This window comes from Dasypus novemcinctus, chromosome 13 (assembly GCF_030445035.2).
Source record: "Dasypus novemcinctus isolate mDasNov1 chromosome 13, mDasNov1.1.hap2, whole genome shotgun sequence".
NCBI lineage: Eukaryota > Metazoa > Chordata > Mammalia > Cingulata > Dasypodidae > Dasypus > Dasypus novemcinctus.
Genome location: NC_080685.1, coordinates 30,096,326 through 30,117,181, shown reverse-complemented (window position 1 = coordinate 30,117,181; position 20,856 = coordinate 30,096,326). Strand labels below are relative to the sequence as shown.

The 20,856-nt window shown below is 49.0% G+C and overlaps 1 protein-coding gene across 1 annotated transcript; it reads left to right on the top strand.

Annotated features, from left to right (window-relative positions):
* The first annotated feature begins 9,849 nt into the window (after positions 1-9,849).
* Positions 9,850-18,645, top strand: UBE2Q1 (ubiquitin conjugating enzyme E2 Q1). Its single transcript, XM_058309757.2, has 13 exons — positions 9,850-10,273; positions 12,513-12,617; positions 12,926-13,030; positions 13,828-13,878; positions 15,499-15,639; positions 15,842-15,926; positions 16,210-16,270; positions 16,490-16,580; positions 16,698-16,756; positions 16,858-16,906; positions 17,148-17,243; positions 17,615-17,681; positions 18,157-18,645. Exons 1-13 carry the CDS (start codon positions 9,947-9,949, stop codon positions 18,186-18,188), a joined length of 1,269 nt encoding a protein of 422 aa, XP_058165740.1. The 5' UTR covers positions 9,850-9,946; the 3' UTR covers positions 18,189-18,645.
* The last annotated feature ends 2,211 nt before the right edge of the window (positions 18,646-20,856 follow it).

The following is a 20,856-nucleotide window of genomic DNA, read 5'->3' as shown; positions in this document are numbered from 1 at the left end:
GGTCCCGGGGGGAGGTCTAGAACCGGGCAGGAGGCCGCGCGGGAAACGGTAACAGCGCGCGCAGGACAAGTAGGTCGAGGCCCGTTTAGTACAGGGGCGTGAAGGGCCAGAACGAGGGGGGCGGGAGTAGGGAGGGGCTTCAGGAGTTCCCTCCCTCTATTTTTCTCTCACCGAATTCAAATAATCCTGCTACCCAGGATGACTGAGGATGCAGCAGAGAAAATGAACAAGATGCCCTTGGAGAAAGAGATAGGGAGCTGTGGGTTTGCTATTTTAAGAAAGCACATAGCTTAGGGAACTGGGAAGAGGGTCCTCTCACCTGTCCCCTTCTGTCTCCACCTACATAAACTCCCTGAAAGGCCAAGCTTCCTGCCCGCCTCTAGGGTCTAAGGTGGGGAGGTCTGGACTTGCCTGAAAAGCAGGAAACCGTGAAGATCTTGAAGAGTGGGAGGATGCTACCCTTATCAGCCAGGCTTTCTCAGCCCCATTCCCTTCTACTCCAGTCCTTGGTGTCTTCATGACTAGGGGATCAGGGGATCGCTTCACAGATGTCTGAGAATGAAGCTAACACAGACGAGAGCAAAGCTGAGAGGGGGACAGGTGTCAAAACTTGATATATCTGAAATCGGTGAAAGCCCTGAACTTTTAGCTACTGTCAATAAACCCCTCCTCTCCTTTTTTTTTCTTAAGCAAGTTTAAATTCAGTTGGTGTCACTTTCAACCGAAAGCTTCTTGACTAAAGTGTCCTTATACAACAAGCCTCTGTATTGTTCCATTCCTATTTCTTCAGTGTCATCTGGACCACTCTGCCCCCCAGCTCCATTCTCCCACTATTGTCAATGTCTTTAAGTTTCTTGAACATCCTATCCCTCCCATCTCACAAACTTCAGGGCCTTTTAAACATGTCGTTCCTTTCAGCTCTTTTCCCCTCAACCACTTTCTACTTAACAGCATTTAGCACTGACATCATTTCCTCAAGGGAGCTATGTCTCAGGACTAGGTTAGGTGCCTTGATAAATGCTTCCAGTGCATTCTCTCATCACACTATTCGTTTTGTGTCTATCTCCCCTTCCAGAACCATCAGTGCTGTGAGGGCAGGGACCATGTCTGCTCACGACTGTATCCCCAGCACTGAGCAAGGTCTCTGGCTCCCGGAGGCCCTCAATAAATGCATGTCCAATGAATAAATGAGTGCATCTGAGGCAGTTCAGGCAGCGGTCTATCTTGCTAGATTGTAAGCCAGCACAGTGCCTGGCATATCATGGAGGCTCAGCTAAAAGCAATTTATTTAACATGTACTTAGTTCTTGGGGTTGAGAGGAAGAAGGGAGACAAGTTCCTGTAAAGGCCTGGAAAGGAAGTTAGATGACTACCAGCTCCATTATATACATAGAAGTGAGTGCAAGGTAAACATGAAATAACTTTTTTTTTTTTTTTTTAATCTTGGAACCAAGGAAAATGTTGAATAAAAGCCTTAGGAATAGAACTATTGTGAATAGTAATGGAAGAAATTCTGGCATTGATGTGGAGAGTGTGGCCAAGGTGGTTGCTGAGGGCAGGGAGAGGAGGGAAGAGGTGTGATGTGGGGACATTTTTGGGAATTGGAGTTGTCCTGGATGATGTTGCAGGAACAGATGCTGGGCATTTTATGTCCTGCCATGGCCCACTGGGTGTGCTGGGGGAGAGTGTAAACTACAGTGTGGACTGTGTCCACGTGGTGCAGCAGTGCTCTGGGGTGTGTTCACTGGGTGCAGTGGATGTGCCACGGTGATGAGGGGCGTTGTTGATGTAGGAGTGAGGTGGGCATGGGGGTATGTGGGAACCTCTTGTGTTTTTTTATGTAACATTTTTTGTGATCTATGTATCTTAAAAAAATAAAAAATGATGAGGTGGGGAGTGGGGTATATGGGAACCTTTTTTTTTTTTAAAGATTATTTCTCTCCCCTTCCCCACCCTCTCCTCCACCACCCCCCCCCCCGTTGTCTGCTGTCTGTGTCTATTCGCTGTGTTCTTCTGTGTCCACTTATATTCTCGTCAGCAGCACTGGGAACGTGTGTCTCCTTTTGTTGCATCATCTTGCTGCATCAGCTCTCTGACAGGCTCCTTTTTTTTTTTTCTGCTGGGCGGCTCTCCTTACGGGGCGCACTCCTTGCGCATGGGGCTCCCCTACGCAGGGGACAGACACCCCTGCATGGCAGGGCACTCCTTGCACGCATCAGCACTGCGCGTGGGCCAGCTCCACACGGGTCAAGGAGGTCCGGGGTTTGAATCGCGGACCTTCCATGTGGTAGGCGGACGCCCTATCCATAGGGCCAAGTCCACTTCCCTCTTATATTTTTTTTCCACCATTTTTTAAATTTTCTTTTAAATGTTACATTAAAAAAATATGAGGTCCCCATATACCCCCCACCCCACCCATGCCACCCCTCCCCCATCAACAAACTCTTCCATCATTGTGAGGAAAAAAAAGATTAAAAAAGCAACAACAAAAAAAACCTTAGGGAAAGGGAAGGAATGTGTGCAGTCACTCTACTTAGAGAAAAGATCCAGGGCAGGAAAAAGATCCATCTTCAACAATTCATATCCTGGGTATCTGTTGTTTGCCAGGAATTGTATAGGTGTTGAGGACACAGTGACCAAAAAAGATCTAGTCCCAGCTATTAAGAGTATGACAGTTTGGCAGCAAAGACAGACACCAAAAATTATTACACAATGTGGTGGCTGATCTAGGAGAAATATAAATGAGATTCTGTGGGAATAGAGAAGAGAGAGTTTAATAGTGACTGAGGGCCTGGAGAAGATGGGCATCAAAATTGAGACAGAAAAAATGAGAAAGCCATAAAAGGCAAGGGTGACTTAAAGCACTGCAAACTCCTTAAAGGAAGGGACAAGTTGCTTTACACGTGGGTAACAGTACTTTCTTCTTTCAGTGGAAGCAAGGTGACTGAGGAATGCTGTGGGAGTCTTCTCTTATGAAAATCTCTTTCTGGAATCAATGCTTGTCTCTGGGATGATGGGCAGAGTAGGGGTCATTAGCTTGTTTAAAGCCCTAGGCTGCTCCCTACCTGCTCCCTCCCTGGCCTCTAACTTCTCAAGTTTCCCAGCTTGTACTTCAAGTTTAATTCTCCAATTCCAGCCAGTTAGGGAGTGAGTCCTCTGAGTGCAACCACCCAGTGGCTGAGGAGAGCTGGAACACCCTCCCCGCTCATTTCACCTCCCTGCCCCCATACCTTCCAGGAAGAAGGGCAGCCAGGGAGTCAGAAAGGCCCAGAACCATGCAGGGTGATGGCTGCGGAAGTATCAGCCCTGAGTCAAATAGTGACTGGGCAAAATTTTAGTGGGACACTCCCATTGCCTCTGATGGTAAGGAACCTTTTGTCTTGAAAGGCATTGCAATCAATGTCCTTTTCCTTTATTTAAGATGTTTCAAATTTAAAATTTTATTACCAAAATAATACATGTTGCTGAAGACCAATTGGAAAGCACAAAATTAGCAAAATATAGTACAAAATGAATTCTCAGTCCCATCTTCTAGGAAAAAAAATCACTGATAATTTCCAAATTAATCTTTCTATATGTTTTTAGAGATAACAAAGTATGTAAGTGCACAGCAAGGTAAATCTGCATAACATAAACACATCCACATAACTACCACCAAGATAAAAAAAGAGCATTAGCAATATTCTTTAGAATTTAGACTCCATTATATTACCTCCCAACCATTACTCCCTCCTCTTCAAAAGTAGCTACTATTCTGACTTCTAATAGCATAGATTGATTTTGCCTGTTTTGAACTTTATATAGATGGAATAATCATCTTTTAGGTTTTTTTTTAAGCATTATATTAGTGCAAATCATGGATGTTGTATGTTGTTGTAGTTCATCATTTATTTTCATTGCTGTAGAGTATGCCATTGTATGAATATACCTCCACTCATCCTTTCCACTGTTTATGGGTGTTTGTGCTGTTTCCTATTTTGAACTATTAAAAATAATACAGCTCTAAACATTCTTGTTCATGTTTTTGGTGTACACACGGATGCATTTCCATTGGGTAAATACCTAAATCACATAAATTTTTATATAAAAAACTACCTAAGTTTTATAATCTTCCCTTCTCATTTAATAACTCTCAAGCATCTGTCCATACTAATAAGTATCTTTGTAACTATTTTTAACAGCAGCAAAATATTCCATTATAGGGAAATCTTTGCACATACTTTTAATAATTTCTAAGTGAAATTGCTGGATCAAAGGTTTTTAAATTTTTTCATTATTTAATTACCTATTGCTCAGTGGACCTCCAGGACTGATACTATCATGGCTATAGCACTGATGGCCATCACTTCTACATTTCTTGTCAATTCTGAGCCCCTTCCCCTCTTCTCCTCAGTCATCCATCCTTGCCTTAGGCCTTTATTCCAAGCTCCTTCTACTTTAGGGCCTGGTTCTTTCAAAATGTACCCCCATCTCCACCTACGTTACTCCTCATCTTTCACATTCTTTTTGGGGATTGAATCCTGGCTAATGTCACCCTTCATGGCTCTCACCCTTCTTGATTCTTGTTTTGTCACATTGCATGGGAGTTGATTATGCCAGACTCCATTTCATCCACTGTACCATATGCTCAAGGGCACAACAAAACAGTGATTAAATGAGAAGCTGCTGTCATGTAAGGAGCCCCTCCACTGTGCCAGGCATGATGCTGGCTGCTACCCCCAGGGACTGCATCTTATTTCTGTATTGCCGGTTCCCAGTGCAGATCCTGACAGAGCATGGACTCAAGACTTGTTTGCTGAGTTGATGACAGAATACTATGCTTCTGGGAGCAAGGGACCTGCTCACTCTGACACCACACAACTTTTGGAGTGGGAAAAAAAAAATCCCGGTAGTCCACTTTCCACAGAAGAGCCAGAGCAAGCCTTGAAAAATTTAAATCGGATCATGCCTACTTAAAGTCCTCCAGTGGTATCCCACTTTGCTTTGAATAAAACCCAAACAACTTAATTTGGCCTCCAGAACCCAGCCCCTGCTTTATTCACTGACCTCATCTTTTACCCCTTTCCTCTTCTGTCACTAAACTCAAGTCATTCTGATTCTCAATCTGTTTTTTTAATATACTTTTTATTTTTTTTAAAGATTTATTTCTTTCTCTTCCCTCCCCTCCCCCACCTCTACACCGGTTGTCTGTTCTCTGTGTCTATTTTCTGCGTCTTCTTTTTTGTCTGCTTCTGTTGTCAGCAGCATGGGAATCTGTGTTTCTTCTTTTTGTTGCGTGCTCTTGTTGTGTCAGCTCTCCATGTGTGCGGCACCATTCCTGAGCAGGCTGCACTTTCTTTCGCGCTGGACGGCTCTTCTTATGGGCACACTCCTTGCACATGGGTTTCCCCTACATGGGGGACACCCGTGTGGCATGGCACTTCTTGCGCGCATCAGCACTGCGCATGGGCCAGCTTCACATGGGTCAAGGAGGCCCAGGGTTTGAACCGCAGACCTCCCATGTGGTAGACGGATGCCCTAACCACTGGGCCAAGTCCACTGCCTCAATCTGTTTTATATAGACACTGAGCTCTTGATACTTTACGTGTGTTACCTCACTTAATTCTCCCAACAACCCTCTGTGGTAGGTTCTAATATGAACTCCATTTTACAGATGCAGGAACTGAGGCATAGGCAGGCTAAGTAAGTTGCCCCAAGTCAACCATGGCTATGTTGGCAGGGCCAGGGTTCAAAGCCCATGCTCTTGGCAGTATATCATTAGCTTCTTACTTCTAGAGCACGCCACCCTTGCTCTTACTCAGTCTTCGAGATTGTTGCTTCCTCTGCCTGGAATGCTCTTCTCAGGCCCTCCCAGGCCTGCTTCTCTGTTTCCTCAGACCTCAGCTCACACTGCCTCCCTATAGAGACCTCCCTGACTACCGAACTGAAAGCAGTCTCCCGTCTCTCTCCATCACATGGCTATACTTTAATCCCCTGCATTTACTTACAGTCTGATATTCTGGTTATTTATTGTCTGAATCCTTCCATTAAAATGGACGTGCTACAAGAACACTTCCTGTCTTATCTATTGCTGTATAGCCGTAACTGGCACATGGTAAAGCCCTACAAATTATTAAATGGCGAGGACCTCTTTTAACAGTGATGACACCAGCAGTAGTATTTATCATTTGCTGAGCAATGCTGTGTGCCCACCACAGCATTATTCACTTTGCATATATCATTTCATCTAAACTGGAACAATGACCACCTTGCAAGGCTGATTTCATAGATAAGCAAACAGGTTTGCAGAAATTAAATAACTTGCCTAAGGACACAATTAGGGGACGTGGACTTGGCCCAGTGGTTAGGGCGTCCGTCTACCACATGGAAGGTCCGCAGTTCAAACCCCAGGCCTCCTTGACCCGTATGGAGCTGGCCCATGCACAGTGCTGATGCACGCAAGGAGTGCAGTGCCACGCAGGGGTGTCCCCCACGTAGGGGAGCCCCACGCACAAGGAGTGCACCCCATAAGGAGAGCCGCCCAGCACTACAGAAAGTGCAGCCTGCCTAAGAATGGTGCTGCCCACTCGGAGAGCTGACACAAGATGACGCAACAAAAAAAAAAAAACACAGATTCCCATGCCGCTGACAACAGAAGTGGACAAAGAAGACAACGCACCAAAACAGACACAGAGAACAGACAACCGGGGAGGAGGGGAAGGGGAGAGAAATAAATAAATAAATCTTTTTTTTTTTTTTGAAAAAAAGGACTCAAGTAGCAAAGCAGAAGAGCTCAACTCCAAACCCAGTTTTGCCTGACTCCCCAGTCCATGCTTTTTCCACTCAGCTGTGCTGCCTCTTTATACGCTAACTCACAAGGACAGCTATAGCAGACCCTCCAGTCAACACCCATGACCCTGCCCTTTCTGTGAACTCAGAACCACAGCCCACTGGATTCCTCCAGAATGTCTCCCCATTGCCACCTCCTCCACACCCACCTTTCCCACAAAACTCAGCTCTCCTTTGAGAAGTCTCGATCTCTGTTAGTGCTACTATGACTACTCACCAGGCTTTCAGACTCAAAACCCCAGGGATCTTTTGATCTTAAAGCCTAAATTCCTAAACATGACTGACTACCTGCCAGGATCCAGCCCCTGCCCCTTGCCTGTACTACCGTTTTCTCTCCCTCACCCTAGACACAGACCTTCTTTCTGTTCCTCTGACTTGGCAGTCTTACCTCAGAACCTTTGTGCATGCTGTCCCTTCTGCCTGGGAGTGTCCAGCCTTTCCTCTCCCTTAGGTAATGCCACTCATCCTTCAGAATTGAGCATGTCACTTGTTCAGGGATGCCTTCCCAGATCCCCCAGTCATGTTCTCCTTTGAGGCACTTAAGTGACAGGATGTATAACAATTCTTGCAATGTCTGACTTTCTAGTAGGCTCAAAACATGAAAAGGTGGAAGGTGCCTCTGTCTCATTCAGTGTTGCATCCTGGGGCCTCACACATAGTAGGTGTTCAGAAAGTATTAATTCATCTTCTCCCACATCTAGTCAATCACTCGGCTTTGTAGACTCTACCCTTATTATGTCTTTTCCCTACAAGAATGCAGCTCCATGTGGGCAGGGATTTTTGTTTTCTTACTGCTGTTTTCCTATCACCTTAGTATTCAGTCCATGAATATATCCATCATTTATTTCCTTTCCATTTGTAATGTCCCGCCCTCCATATCTCAGCAGGATAGCAGACTCCACACTAGGGGAGCACAGGTAGCTCCAGTGGTTGAGGGCCTACTTCCCATATACAAGGTCCTGGGTTCGATCCCCAGTACCTCCTAAAAACAAACGAAAACACCAACTCTCACTGGGGAGATGTAGCTCAGTGGTTGAGTGCCTGCTTCTCATGCGTGAGGTCCAGGGTTCAATCCCCTGTACGCCTTGGAAAAAAAAAGAGACTCTACACTAGGCTTGTAGCTGCCCAAAGGCCCACCCAGCCAGAGCTGAGATACTGAACAGAGCAGCAGAGAGGAAGAGAAAGACTTCGTTCCAGTAATCACGCTTGTCTGTGCAACACTGGTGGGGCTGTCTCATCATGCTGTTTTCTAATTAAAATCCTTTATAAAAATAAGGAATTCAAGATATTCCAAGTGGCTTCCTTGGTTGGAGCTGGAGTCAAGTGATATGTGAACTTCTCTTGAGAAAGCACCAGAGAAGGCAGAGCCCTGTAAAGGAGCATGGACTTCAGAGACAGACCAGGGCTTGATTCCCAGGAACTGGACTTACCAGCTATACAGCCTTGGGCACTTACTCTTTTTCTCCACTTGTAAAATGGGGGCAAAAAAAAAAAAAATGCTTATCTTGCCATGTTATTGGGAGGTTTTGAAGTATCTCAAACATATCCTGACTCGGGAAGTATTCTGTAAATGGGATTTTTTTTTTTTTTACCACAGCCTTTTACACTACCAGCCTGCACACGCAGACACACAGGTGCCATGAAGATAACCGATCCAAACGAGACCAATGGCCCCTGGAAGACCAGAAGCACGTTTCGATCATCTTTAAATACCCAGAGCCCAATCTGCCTAAAGGCGCCCGTCTAGGAATGCCGATTAATATATAAATGAGTAGCCCACCACCGAGTACCCACCGTGCAGTCAGCTCCCAAAACAGGTTGACTCGTTTCAGTTCAGGGGGGTGAGGACGTCGGCGATCTGGCCGCTAGTGCAACCGGTGAATCCGACCTGCAGAATTCACCAGGCCCTCCCGTGGCCAGGGAAAGCGACCCCAGTTTTTTGGAGCCTCGGCCAGTTTTGTCCTTTGTCATAGTGCCACCTAGCGAGGGCTCGGAGGCAATGCCGCCGACCCCTGGCAAATGCCGAGTCAACCACAAGGTGTTCGTGGTTTGGGAATGGGGTCCGCCCGAAACGACCTCTTTCCATCTTACTGCCGAGCTAATAGTGGTTTACACTACTGATGCACTCCTCCTACAACTTTAGGGAGCACACGCAGCCCTTCCCCCACCTCCGTCCAGACCCCTGGGGTCTGAAAAGCGCGGAGGATTGGCTGTCCATCAGCCCGCCTATATATTTGACCAGCGACCTATCGCGGCACCTCACGGTCTCCGCGCATCGAATCCCTGGAAGTAGACAAAGCAGGCATTATGCTCATCCGAGCCATTGCGCAGAGAAGAAGGAAGCTCTGAGGGAAACTGCCTGGCTCAAGATCGCACAGCGGTTTAGCGGCAGGGCTGGAACAAGAAACCAAACCTCCTGTACTCCTGTCCCTAGCTCCTTCCCGACCACAGGCCCCTCATTCAGTGTGGAGACGCAGCATGCCCACTCCCTCGAAGAGCGGAGGCTCAGGTGCCCCCGGACTTGGCGCCCAGGACCCGGGTGGAGACGCAGGACAAAGATGGTAGAGCACAACTGCAGTTCTCTTTCTTCTCGGCGGACCGAGGGCCCGGCACGCTCGCGGCGAAGAGAGGGCGGGGGAAAAGGGGCCCCGAGCAGGAAGCAGGGTCCGCGCGGGTAGCCCCTGAGAGCACGCGGCCGCGGGTCACGTGAGAGGGGAACGCTGGCGAAGGGACGTCACGCGCACGCACTCCCGACGTACGTACACGCGTACTGAAGCAGATAAGAGGCGAGCCCGAAGCTCCAGGTCACATGTAGAGGGTTTCCAGCGGGGAAAGGGGGCGGGAAAGACTGAGAGGTCACGTGAAGGAGGCCAGCGCAGGGGGGTCATGTGAGAGGGGCCGGAGGCGGGGCCGCTGAGGAGGGGGAGGAGGGGCGCGCGGCTTCCGGCGGCTGGGGGGGGGCCGCGAGCGGAGGGGGGGGGCCCTGTCCCGGAGGTGGCGGCGGCGCCATCTTGGCGAAGGGGGGATCAGGAAGTGCGGACCGCGGCGGCGGCGGCGGAGCCCGGAGCGGAGGCCGGAGGCGCCCGGCCCGCCGGCCCCGGAGCGGAGCGGAGCGGAGGATGCAGCAGCCGCAGCCGCAGGGGCAGCAGCAGCCGGGGCCGGGGCAGCAGCTGGGGGGCCAGGGGGCGGCGCCGGGGGCCGGGGGCGGCCCGGGGGGGGGCCCGGGGCCGGGGCCCTGCCTGAGGCGGGAGCTGAAGCTGCTCGAGTCCATCTTCCACCGCGGCCACGAGCGCTTCCGCATTGCCAGCGCCTGCCTGGACGAGCTGAGCTGCGAGTTCCTGCTGGCTGGGGCCGGAGGGGCCGGGGCGGGGGCCGCGCCCGGACCGCATCTCCCCCCGCGGGGTTCGGTGCCTGGGGATCCCGTCCGCATCCACTGCAACATCACGGTGAGGACCCCTTCGCGTGTGCCGCTCTGGGGCCCCTTGTCAGGGACTCAGGATCACCTCGTATAGCTTTTTGATGTTTAAGGACCTGTGAGGCCGAAGCCCTTCTCAGGCTCGGCTCTTTCCTTCCAGGTTACACTTGTTTCTAACCGTTTGAGGTTCTACCGGGCATCCAGAATCTCTCCGTTGACCCCTGCCCTGATAGCTAAGGGTCACCCCGACATATGGCTACTAGACTGGCCCTTTCACGAACCCACCCACATCCCGGGGTTCATGATTTTGGCTCCTCCTCTACTACTTTACTTTACCATCCAGGAATGCCCCTTCTCACTTTCATCCCGAGGTTCCAGGCCTCTGCCCTGACCCAGCTGGAAGGACCTGGCCTGGAACTCTGCACATATTAATGATGCCCCCCCTTTCAGCAGTTCCTCTGACTTAGGACGTTGCCACCTGTGGGATCCCTACCCAGACATCCCTCATGGATCCCTTTAGTCTCTGAATCTTACTGATAGTTTGTAGTTTATTGATTTATTTCTCTCCTTTAGATTCTCTTTTTTTTTCAGGCCTAATCTCTAACTCTCCCTCTCTTGCCCCAGCTGGTAGCAGATCTGCCACTCCCCTCCTTGTTCCCTGTGGATGTCCTCAATGGCCCTGGGCTGTTGCCTTTCCCAGTAATAATGGTGATGTGCCAGGGTCACCCCCATTTATTCAGAGCAGTAACACTTCCATTTCTCCCCAGTGAGCATTATTCCATCCTGGGTCTGCTAGACTAGACACCTCACATGCCTCTAGTCTATCTACCCTCAGACATTCTTTGAAGAGGGTTGGCTCTGACAATCTGGGAATGTTCAGTGCTCGTATGTAGCTTGGTGTTACCTGCTGTAGTGGTGTCCTTCCTGAGGAAGCTGTAACCAGGGACATTGGGGCCAGTGCTCCATCCAGGCAGGCAGACTGCTAATGGAAGTAGTCTGGGAAAAGGCAGACTTGTGGATTTCTGTAGTACTTGGGGTTTGAATTCAAATTAATAGTTCTTGTTTTCTGTGCCTTTCCTCAGTCAAACCTGGACGTGCCAGGTCAAGGTTTTGTAAGACAAGCCTCGGCTTAGCTTGGCTGATGCCCCACCAAACAAAACTCCTGTGTCCCATTTCTTCTGTCTCCTCCTGTTTACCCTTTTTAAAATTTTCCATTAAAAAATTAGATGGAGGGAATTGTGGTGGCTTAGTCAGGTGAACACCTGAGCACCTCTGATAATTTTGCTCTCCAGCACTGAGGATTAGAGCTAAGATTCCCTAGTAGAAGTGAGTGGCTTCTTTGGCATGTTTGCAAACCCCAAGAATTAATTTTGCTGCTGAATTAAGTTTCCACTTCCTTAAGGGTAGAGTTGCTCCTATCTAGCTGCCCTTCCAGTTGCCATAGCCCATCTACTCTGTCTTTCTCCTTGGCAGGAAGTTAGTTTAGAGGGTCCTCAGTCAGACCCCTCTGGCCCCTATAAAGGAGACTTGGCTTGAACCAACCCTCTTGTTTTGGACAGTGGGGGAGTCTGGTCAGGCTGCATTTGGCACTGTGGCTCAGGAATTCTGGGAATGTCAGCAGCGTAGGCTTCTTTCTCCCAGTCTGCCATGTGGAGCCCTACAGCCCACGCCTGGACTGAGAGGGTGGCAGGTTCCCAAAGGAGAGGTGGGAGGAGTTAGGGGTGGTGGTAGAGGGTTGAGATGCTTCCTGATACCCTTTTGCTCTTAGATTCTGGAGATACAGTCCAGTTTTCATCATCCCAGCTAAAATTAAAGGGAGCTGTGATCTTTGTACTTTATCACATCAATGTGATTGTGATGATGTGATCCCTTCCTTAACTTAGGGAGTTTGCACAGCAGAAGAGTTAGAGGATTCTCTCCTGGATTTAGGGAGACCCTCAGTCTGAGCCTTTGGTGGGCAGTACATGTATCAGAAGTCCTTTTTCACTGTTAGCTGTGCTGCTTTCCCTGCTTTTTACTCTCAAAGAGAGCAGAGGTTCCAGGCTTCTCGGAAAGGGTTCTCCCAAGGACTCTTTCTCTTCCTTTCTAGTTGTTGTTGGGAAGCCACTTGGTTAGATACTGATCTGCTAAGCTGGACTTTTATGTGTGTTTGGGGGTCTGGGTGGGGAAGCAATGGCACTAGAAATCTGGGGAGGGAGGGAGGGCAGGCAAAATTTGGCTTTTCCCAGAGTGTTCTATTTTGACTGCTCTCCCTGCTCCTTTCCCCTCAGGAGTCATACCCTGCTGTACCCCCCATCTGGTCGGTGGAGTCTGATGACCCTAACTTGGCTGCTGTCTTGGAGAGGCTGGTGGACATAAAAAAAGGGAATACTCTGGTGAGGGGACCAGGGTGTTGGGCGGTGGGCATTTATTCCTATGAGGCCCATGGTATGAGATCCTGTGACAGGGAGATATACCTGGGAAGTGGATGGTGCAATTGGTTGGATATTTGGGGGCAGATGCCTTTTGGGGGAGATCCCTCCACAGCCCTAGGATTAGTCTTCTAGTAGAATTGTTCCCACAGCCACCTGGTCTATAGCTTAGAGAACTAGGTACCAATTTGGAGTCTGAGCACTTAAACTGCACCTGTCCACAATGGAGTGGGGAAGGAGGATTTGATCCCATTGTGGTCCCATACCCCCAGCTATTACAGCATCTGAAGAGGATCATCTCCGACCTGTGTAAACTCTATAACCTCCCTCAGCATCCAGATGTGGAGATGCTGGATCAGCCCTTGCCAGCAGAGCAGGTGAGTAGCTGAGGGTCTCTGAGCTCTGTTACAGAGTTGCCACACACACAGCATTCAATAAGTACTTTTTAATTAAGATGAATCTGCAGTAGTTTACTCTCTACTGCCACCTGTTCCAAGCACATACACAAATTCTGAATCTCAGCCTTTCTTCTCCAGATGGGAATATAGCTAAATGGGGCACTAGTAGCTTCATCTCTTCTATCAAAAGAGGTAGAGACTTTCAGTTTAGGGTGATGGAAAAGTTTGGGAAATGAATGGTGGTGATAGTGGTACAGCATTGTGAATGTAACTCATGCCACTGTGCTTTATGCCTTAAAGTGGTTAAACTGGCAAGTTTTATGTTTTATATATACATTACCACAATAAAAATATTTTTAAAGGGGAAAATAAACTCAACTTCATGGGCAGTATCCGCCTTTGGGGGGTACCATTGTCTTAGCAGTAGCAGTTGGTGGCCACTGGGGGGACCAAGACCCTTCATTTAGAACCAAGAACGCAATATCAGTCTACAGAAGATTGAATAAAGGAGGGGGGTACTTGGGGAAATTAAACTGGGATTTGTGAGGTAAATGACAGAAAGCACCATTTCACTTTTTTTATTCTTTGGAATATGGTAGGAGGACACTAATGGGCTGACAGTGGAGTCATTCTCTGGGCTGTCACTTCCACTCTGATCTGGCTGGTGGAGAAGCTGGCGGCATTATGGGCAGGCATACAGCTTCCAAACCTGGGGACTCGGGCATTCTGGGAAGCCACTGGGGCTCTGATCTCCATCTTTCCCCTCCCCACTGCAGTGTACACAGGAAGATGTGTCTTCAGAAGATGAAGATGAGGAGATGCCTGAGGTAGGCCTGCACCCTGAGGTGGTTGTAGCATCCGCATCAGCAGGAAGTTCTTGTAGTCCGCAGCATTGATCACCCACTGTAGACAGCTCTAGCCCAGACCTGGGGAGAGAGAACTACCAAAGGAATAAAGACAAATTTATATATACTGACCTGGTAGAACAGCCAGTGTGGTGGGGGGGAGGGGGTGGACGGGATGGAAAAGCACATTTAACCCCTGAAGGCAGTTAAATGCAAAGTATCAGCAAATGCAAGTCTGTTCAAATAAAAGATTTAACAGGTTAATTTCACACAGCTTTGGAATTGGGCACACCTGACTTTGCCTCCTGGCTGTCCTACCTAGGTTAATTGAGGAATTGTAGCTCATCCTACTAAGACACAGTTTTTTCTAATCTATAAAATGGGGTTATGACATCTTTGTGTATGGTTTGTCTTGAAGATTAAATGAGGCATTATATATAAAATGCTTTGTTCAGTATATCAGTGCTAATTAATTTATCTGATATATTCTCAGAAACAGATGCCTTTGCGGATTGTAACAAATGGTCAAGAATTTGAGCATCAGAGCCAGGCAGAACTTGATTCAAGTCTTAGCTCTGCTAAGAGTTGTATGATTTTGGGCATGATAACCTTGTTAGATCTCTGCTGCTTTGTCTATAAAATGGGGGTAATGTAGGATAATGATGTGGTATTTGTGAGAAGTGAACCTAGTACAGTACCTGGCATACACTCATCATTCAGGAGAAGTTAGCTGCTCATGTAATAATTAGGAGATTAGTATTATCACATCCTGCCAGAGTGAGGAGATCACTTGGTTTCCCAACATTGGATTAAGGTCCCAGGTTCTGTAACTTTGTAAGGGTCGTAAGGCCACAGAGGGCTGGTGATACATGAAACTCCCTTATCCCAGGCACCAGTGGACAACCCCCATCCTCCAGCACCAGACTGGGAGGTATTGAGCCCTGGACACGGACTTCTCTTCTCTTCCCACCCCCACACATCCAGTGAGCTGCTTGCTCACTTAAGAGCAGGGCGACGGGCTAATCCTCTGTTCTTGGCCTCCACCATCTCCCTTTTTGAACCTCTTTTTTCATAGCCATCTTGGCAGTCGATGGCCCTACATACCTGATTTAGACCCTGTACTTGTACGAAAGGGAGATTTAGGATCCGGTTTTCTCCTTCGCACCTGTTCCCTGAGAACCCCTGGGTACAAAAGTTACCTGGTGAAACATGAGCTTTGAGGCACAGTGTCACACTGGAGTCATTCTGCTAGGAATTAAGGAAGGGTTTCTCCTGACAAGGAAGAGTTTTAGGGGCACTTGGAGCAAGGCCAGTCTAGGGAACAAGAGAGTAAGTCCCTGCCTACTTTCCTTAGGTTCTTACTGTAGCTCTGCAGTTTGAGAACTGAATTAAGAGAGAAATATGCATCATGCTTTTAGGTTATGGAGAGAGTGGGCCTGGGAGTTGTTCCAGAAACAGAAAGGGTGTTATACTTTTAAGGTTGCTAGATGAACTGCTGCCTCCTTATCTTGCTGCTCTAGGCCAAATGGGACTAGGAGGATGATGTCCCCTATGTGTTGGTTTTCTTTCTTGTATTTCACTCCTACTCCACACCTCTTCCAGGACACGGAAGACCTGGATCACTATGAAATGAAAGAAGAAGAACCAGCTGAGGGCAAGAAGTCTGAAGATGATGGCATCGGAAAAGAAAACTTGGCCATACTAGAGAAAATTAAAAAGAACCAGAGGCAAGATTACTTAAATGTACGTGCCTTGAAGGGTGAAGCTGGGTGAACGGGTTGGTGGATACTGGCTGAGAAGTAATAATAGGCCGTTGCCTGGCAGTATAGAGAGCAGACTTCTTTTTTGGGCAGGTTATGAGTGTGCCTGATCCTGCCCTAAATCCTGGGCAAGCTGCCAGCCTGCCCCTCAGGTCTCCTATGTTTCTTTTGTCCCTCTCTCATAGGGTGCGGTGTCTGGCTCGGTGCAGGCCACTGACCGGCTGATGAAGGAGCTCAGGGATATATACCGATCACAGAGTTTCAAAGGTGGTGAGTGCACCTTGGAAAGGGACCTGAGCTGGAGTTTCTCATAAAGAAGGATATGATGGTGACAGGGGGTCCCCATTCATGTTCTGGGATACCTGGATGATGCTTAGGAAGATTCAGCCTAAGAATAGAATTCTTCAAGCCACTGGCTTGGATTGGGTGCATGTCCGTCTGGAGTGAACCCAGAGCCTTTGATCTTTTTCTCTCAGCCTGGGAGAGGGATCTGCACCAGGGACCAGTCACCACCTGGACCAGCCCTATAACACCTCTTCTTCCCTCCTTCCAGGCAACTATGCAGTCGAACTCGTGAATGACAGTCTGTATGATTGGAATGTCAAACTCCTCAAGTGAGTGGGGACTCCGGGATTAGAAAGGAAGTTGAGGAGTGGTGTGAGTGGAGCTGCTGTGGTGGGAATCTCCAGGGCAGTCCCATGCAGCTTGTTGTTTGCAGGGTCCCAAGAGTGGGTGTGGGCACTTGTCCATCTGCTGCTAGCCTGGGGGAGTGGGAGCCATTACGAGGCTCCTGGGCTGGGACTAGGAAACAGCCCAGACTCACTGCTTCACAGAGTTGACCAGGACAGCGCTTTGCACAATGATCTCCAGATCCTCAAAGAAAAAGAAGGAGCTGACTTCATCTTACTTAACTTTTCCTTTAAAGTAAGTCTGTTTTCTTGCCCAGTTCCTCCTCGGCCTCTCCTGACTTCTCTGCCTTCTAGTCCTGTGGAGGACCCTGGCCTCCTCTCCCTAATTGTTGTCTCTCTCTCTCTTTCTTAGGATAACTTTCCCTTTGACCCACCATTTGTCAGGGTTGTGTCTCCAGTCCTCTCTGGAGGGTGAGTGGTTGGGGAAGGGAAAGAGGGCAGCTCTAGTTCCAGAGGGTAAGGAAGGGATTTGGAGCTTTGTCAGGTGTAGCTCACTAACCTTTCTTCTGCAGGTATGTTCTGGGCGGAGGCGCCATCTGCATGGAACTTCTCACCAAACAGGTGAGCCTTCCTCGCTCCGGGCTGGCTGGGTGGAGCGAGGCTGAGCTTTACCACACACACCCCTCTTGAGGTGGGGTAAAGGCATAATGGGGCCTTTTCAGTCGGGGCAAGCAGGTGATGGCTGAACTGGGAATGATGGGCAAGGGCCCTTCCACAGATGTAGTTGCTTGCCTGGAGAACAGGCTTAAGGTTTCTCTTAAAACCCTCCTGACTTGCTTGCCTTGTTGTTCCCTGCTACCAGGGCTGGAGCAGTGCCTACTCAATAGAGTCCGTGATTATGCAGATCAGTGCCACACTGGTGAAGGGAAAAGCACGAGTGCAGTTTGGAGCCAACAAAGTAAGGAGCTTGTACCAGGCCTGGTGTTGCTGCCTGGGGCCCAATATAATCCGGGCCACCAGCAGGCCAAGGCTGCCTCTGCGGGACCGAGAGGATAGGCCCTGGGTTGGTGGCATTGGATGGGAGGGTCTGGGATGCCCACGTTGGGAATGGGGACAGGGCCTTAGCCTGAGGGGCAGCCTAAGACTTTGGAGGGTGCAGGGAAGGCTTTGGGATGTTTGTCCCAGAGGAACCTCCCAAGTGGAGGCTGGTTAGTGTGTTGTCAGAGCACAGTGCTGGGAGCTGGGACACCTGGGTGGCAGTCTACGGCAGGTGAGGGGCATTAAGGCAGCAGCTGGCCATGGCCTGATTTGGTGGCTTCCTCTCCCCAGTCTCAATACAGTCTGACAAGAGCACAGCAGTCCTACAAGTCCTTGGTGCAGATCCACGAAAAAAACGGTGAGACGGGAGCCAGGACTTGGGATTCGGACCCTTGCCAGGCCAGAGGTTTTTTCACTTCCAGCCAGATAGCAAGAACCCCTTCTTTTGGTTTCTGAGCCTTAGCATCCATTGTCAAATCATACCACTTCCCTCATTCTCTGAAGATGAGCTGGGGATGGCTACGAGGTCCACACCTCTTCTCCCAGAAAAGCACCCATGACTATACCACATATGGACTTGGTGCTGCTCTTCCTCCCTGCCACCCTTTGAAAAAGCCCCTCTGACTCTTCTGTCATCTCAGGGGGGGCTCACCACTCTCCCCTTAAAATCTCCAGATAGGCGGTTTCTCAGCTTCCTGTTCACCAGCTCCTCACACTGGGCAGCCCTTCCTAGGCTCTTCACCTGTAACCCTGGAGGCATCTTTGGTGATCAAGGGTCGGGATAGACTTCAGCCCCCACCACACTGACTGTGATTTGTTGTGGTTTTTTGCAGGCTGGTACACACCCCCAAAGGAAGATGGCTAACCCCGGAGTGTCCTCCCCATCCTCCTTCCCCAGGCACCACTGGACCAATTACCTTTGAATGCTGTATTTGGATCTCACGCTGCCTCTGTGGTTCCCTCCCTCATTTTTCCTGGACGTGATAGCTCTGCCTATTGCAGGACAATGATGGCTATTCTAAAACGCTAAGGAAAAAAACAAACACAGAACTGTTTCAAGTACTCAAGACTGACTTACAGACCAACCAACCACCTTGCTGGAACCCTTGCTAGCAGGCATTCTTATAAAAGAAACTTTCGAGCCTCCTTATATTGCTGGAAACTCAGCTGTGCTCCAGACTAGAGCCTCCTTACCTATGCTATGGATTTTTAATTTATTTTCTCTTATTTCATGTACACTGCTTTTTTTGGTTACAGTGTATGATGGATGTGTATGAAAAAAATGTATCTTTGGGAAAACAATTACAGTTTGTTAATTTGAAGGTGCTGGTCTTGACTCATCTTTATTTTTATCCCCTGAACTACTTGGGAGGTGGGGGAGGGTTGCCAAGTCCACTGTGGCTTTGGTAGAGATGGCAGAGGCTGCACTTGGCTGCTAGAACAAGAGAACGCTGGAGCTGAAGCGCATGCCTCGTTCACCCCTTGGTCTAGAGCTCTCCTGAAGGCCTCTGGAGCAACCAGCACTTGTCCCCCTTTGGAATGCAGAGCCTGACCTGCCAAACTACAGTGTAGTAGGCTGAGACGACGAGCTTAATTCTTAGGACTACTTTTCTCTTCTGGTCCCTGAGATGTTTTCAAATTTCTAGGAAAAAGAAAATGAGACTTGAGAGGCCGTTTCATAGAATTGCTATGGGAGCAACTGCTGGATGGAGCACAGCCTCGTGTGTGTATGTGATCTTTTCTGATGACAGCAATGAGCTGTGCAGCTGCAACTCTGACACTGGTCCCCTCCCTCCTGGAAAGTGCTTTCTAACTAGCACCGGATGGTGACTGTTAACCTCTGCCAGTCTTCCCTACTGCTTGCTTCACTTGGTCTTTAAAAGGGAGTTCAGGCGGAGCTGTGAAGTCAGTTACTTGGGGCTTGGAGAACTGTGGATTATTTTGAACCACTCCCACACAGTGGGTCCTAGTGGAAAGAATTGACTTAAAGGGGGGAGTTGTTTTAAATACCTGTGTCCTTATGCCAGGCTCGGGGAATTGCTGGGAGGGGAAGTGGGGGGGGAATCCGTGTGCTGAGCTGGAACTGTTGGTGCTGTGTTTATGTACATGCTGTTGTAAAGGGTGGGCATGACTTCTGCATATAGGGAAGCTGCCTGCATCTCCTTGTCAGTAAGGCTGCTTTGGGGCGAGACAGCCTCCTAGGACAGTCCACGCCGAAAGACTGGGTAAGGAGTGAAAGGGCAGAGGCCAGGGGTGGCTAAGTGAACTCCCTGGTCTGAAAAAAACCAGGCTTGGGACAGCTGCCTGGGAACCAGCAGGATGCAGGAGGAATTCTGAAATGCTTTGAGACAGCAAGTGTAACTGGTCATTTTCCCCCTTTCCTTTTGAGGGATAAGCGTCAGGTGGATGGCAGGTTCACAAGTCCCACTCAATGCTGCTCAAACCCTACCCTCACCCACCCAATTAGGGGTGCTAATACATGCTGAGGTTGGGATAAAGAGGGGACTCCAGGGAGAGAGAATTCATTCCACAGAGCTGAGATAGGGTTTTCAAGGCCTCTGTGGCTTTCTTCTGAAGTTACCGCCAGCCCTGGCTGGAATGTAGATTGTGTTTTTAGTAACGTGTACTGTGAGCTGTCTTCTGTATAATGTATTTTGTAATGTATTTTTCTCATCTTCCAAAGGATGAAACAAATAAAATTATTTAAATAGTTTGGCTCTAATAAAATTACTTAAAGAAATAATTGGGTTCATGTTCACTTAACATAAAGAAAATTGTCTTAACAGCTCTACGAGAACCCTCCATTTTTCTTATCAAACCTAAGTAATACTCCCTTTTATGGCCTTACATAAAGTTGCAGAGCGTAGAAAAGAATCAAGGCTGTATCATTCCAAACTGATTCTCTTTTCTCCCCTAAGAGGGCAAGGAGAAGTGACAGAAATGCAGGTCGCTAGCCCACGCCTCAGGTCTGCGAGGCCCAGAGGCCGTGGACAGGGAGCTGAAGGAGCACGCGACGCCCAGGATGACTTCTTGAGCTCATTGCAGCAGTTCCTAGAGGACGAGCGTGCGGGGCAGGGGGTGGTGGGCAAAAGAGGTAACAATCACCGCAAACTCATGAAATGCCAACATTTATTTGCCAAGGTGATGGCTCACTGGTTAAATGCTCTCTACCTGATTCTATGTGGAATGGCAGGATGGCCAGGGAGGGGCCCTAACACCAGAATCTTAGGGCAGCTCATACCTGCTGGGGCTGGGGGGGGGGGCTAGAAAACACGGGGCTGCCTCGGCCTTAAACCGAATGGGAGCTTCCTGTGCTGGGTTCAAACATTTGTGCTGTCGGGGAATTGTAGACACAATGAACTGAGACCTCGCTGTCCTTTCTGAGAGGCGAGCTGTGGGGAGGTGAGAGGTAGAGGCAAAAGGGAATCAAATCCATCCTGAGCACCAGTCGCCTTCACCCCTGAAGCGTCAAGGGCGAGGCTGAATCTGGGTCTGAGGCAGACAGGAGAGGGAACACGCGGACTGCAGCCCCA

Excerpts from the sequence above, each read along its gene's own strand:
- UBE2Q1 (XM_058309757.2), top strand. The coding sequence starts at position 9,947 with ATGCAGCAGCCGCAGCCGCAGGGGCAGCAGCAGCCGGGGCCGGGGCAG. Across the intron at positions 16,757-16,857 it reads TCTCCAGTCCTCTCTGGAGG|GTATGTTCTGGGCGGAGGCG; the intron begins GTGAGTGGTTGG and ends TTTCTTCTGCAG. Across the intron at positions 16,907-17,147 it reads TGGAACTTCTCACCAAACAG|GGCTGGAGCAGTGCCTACTC; the intron begins GTGAGCCTTCCT and ends CCCTGCTACCAG.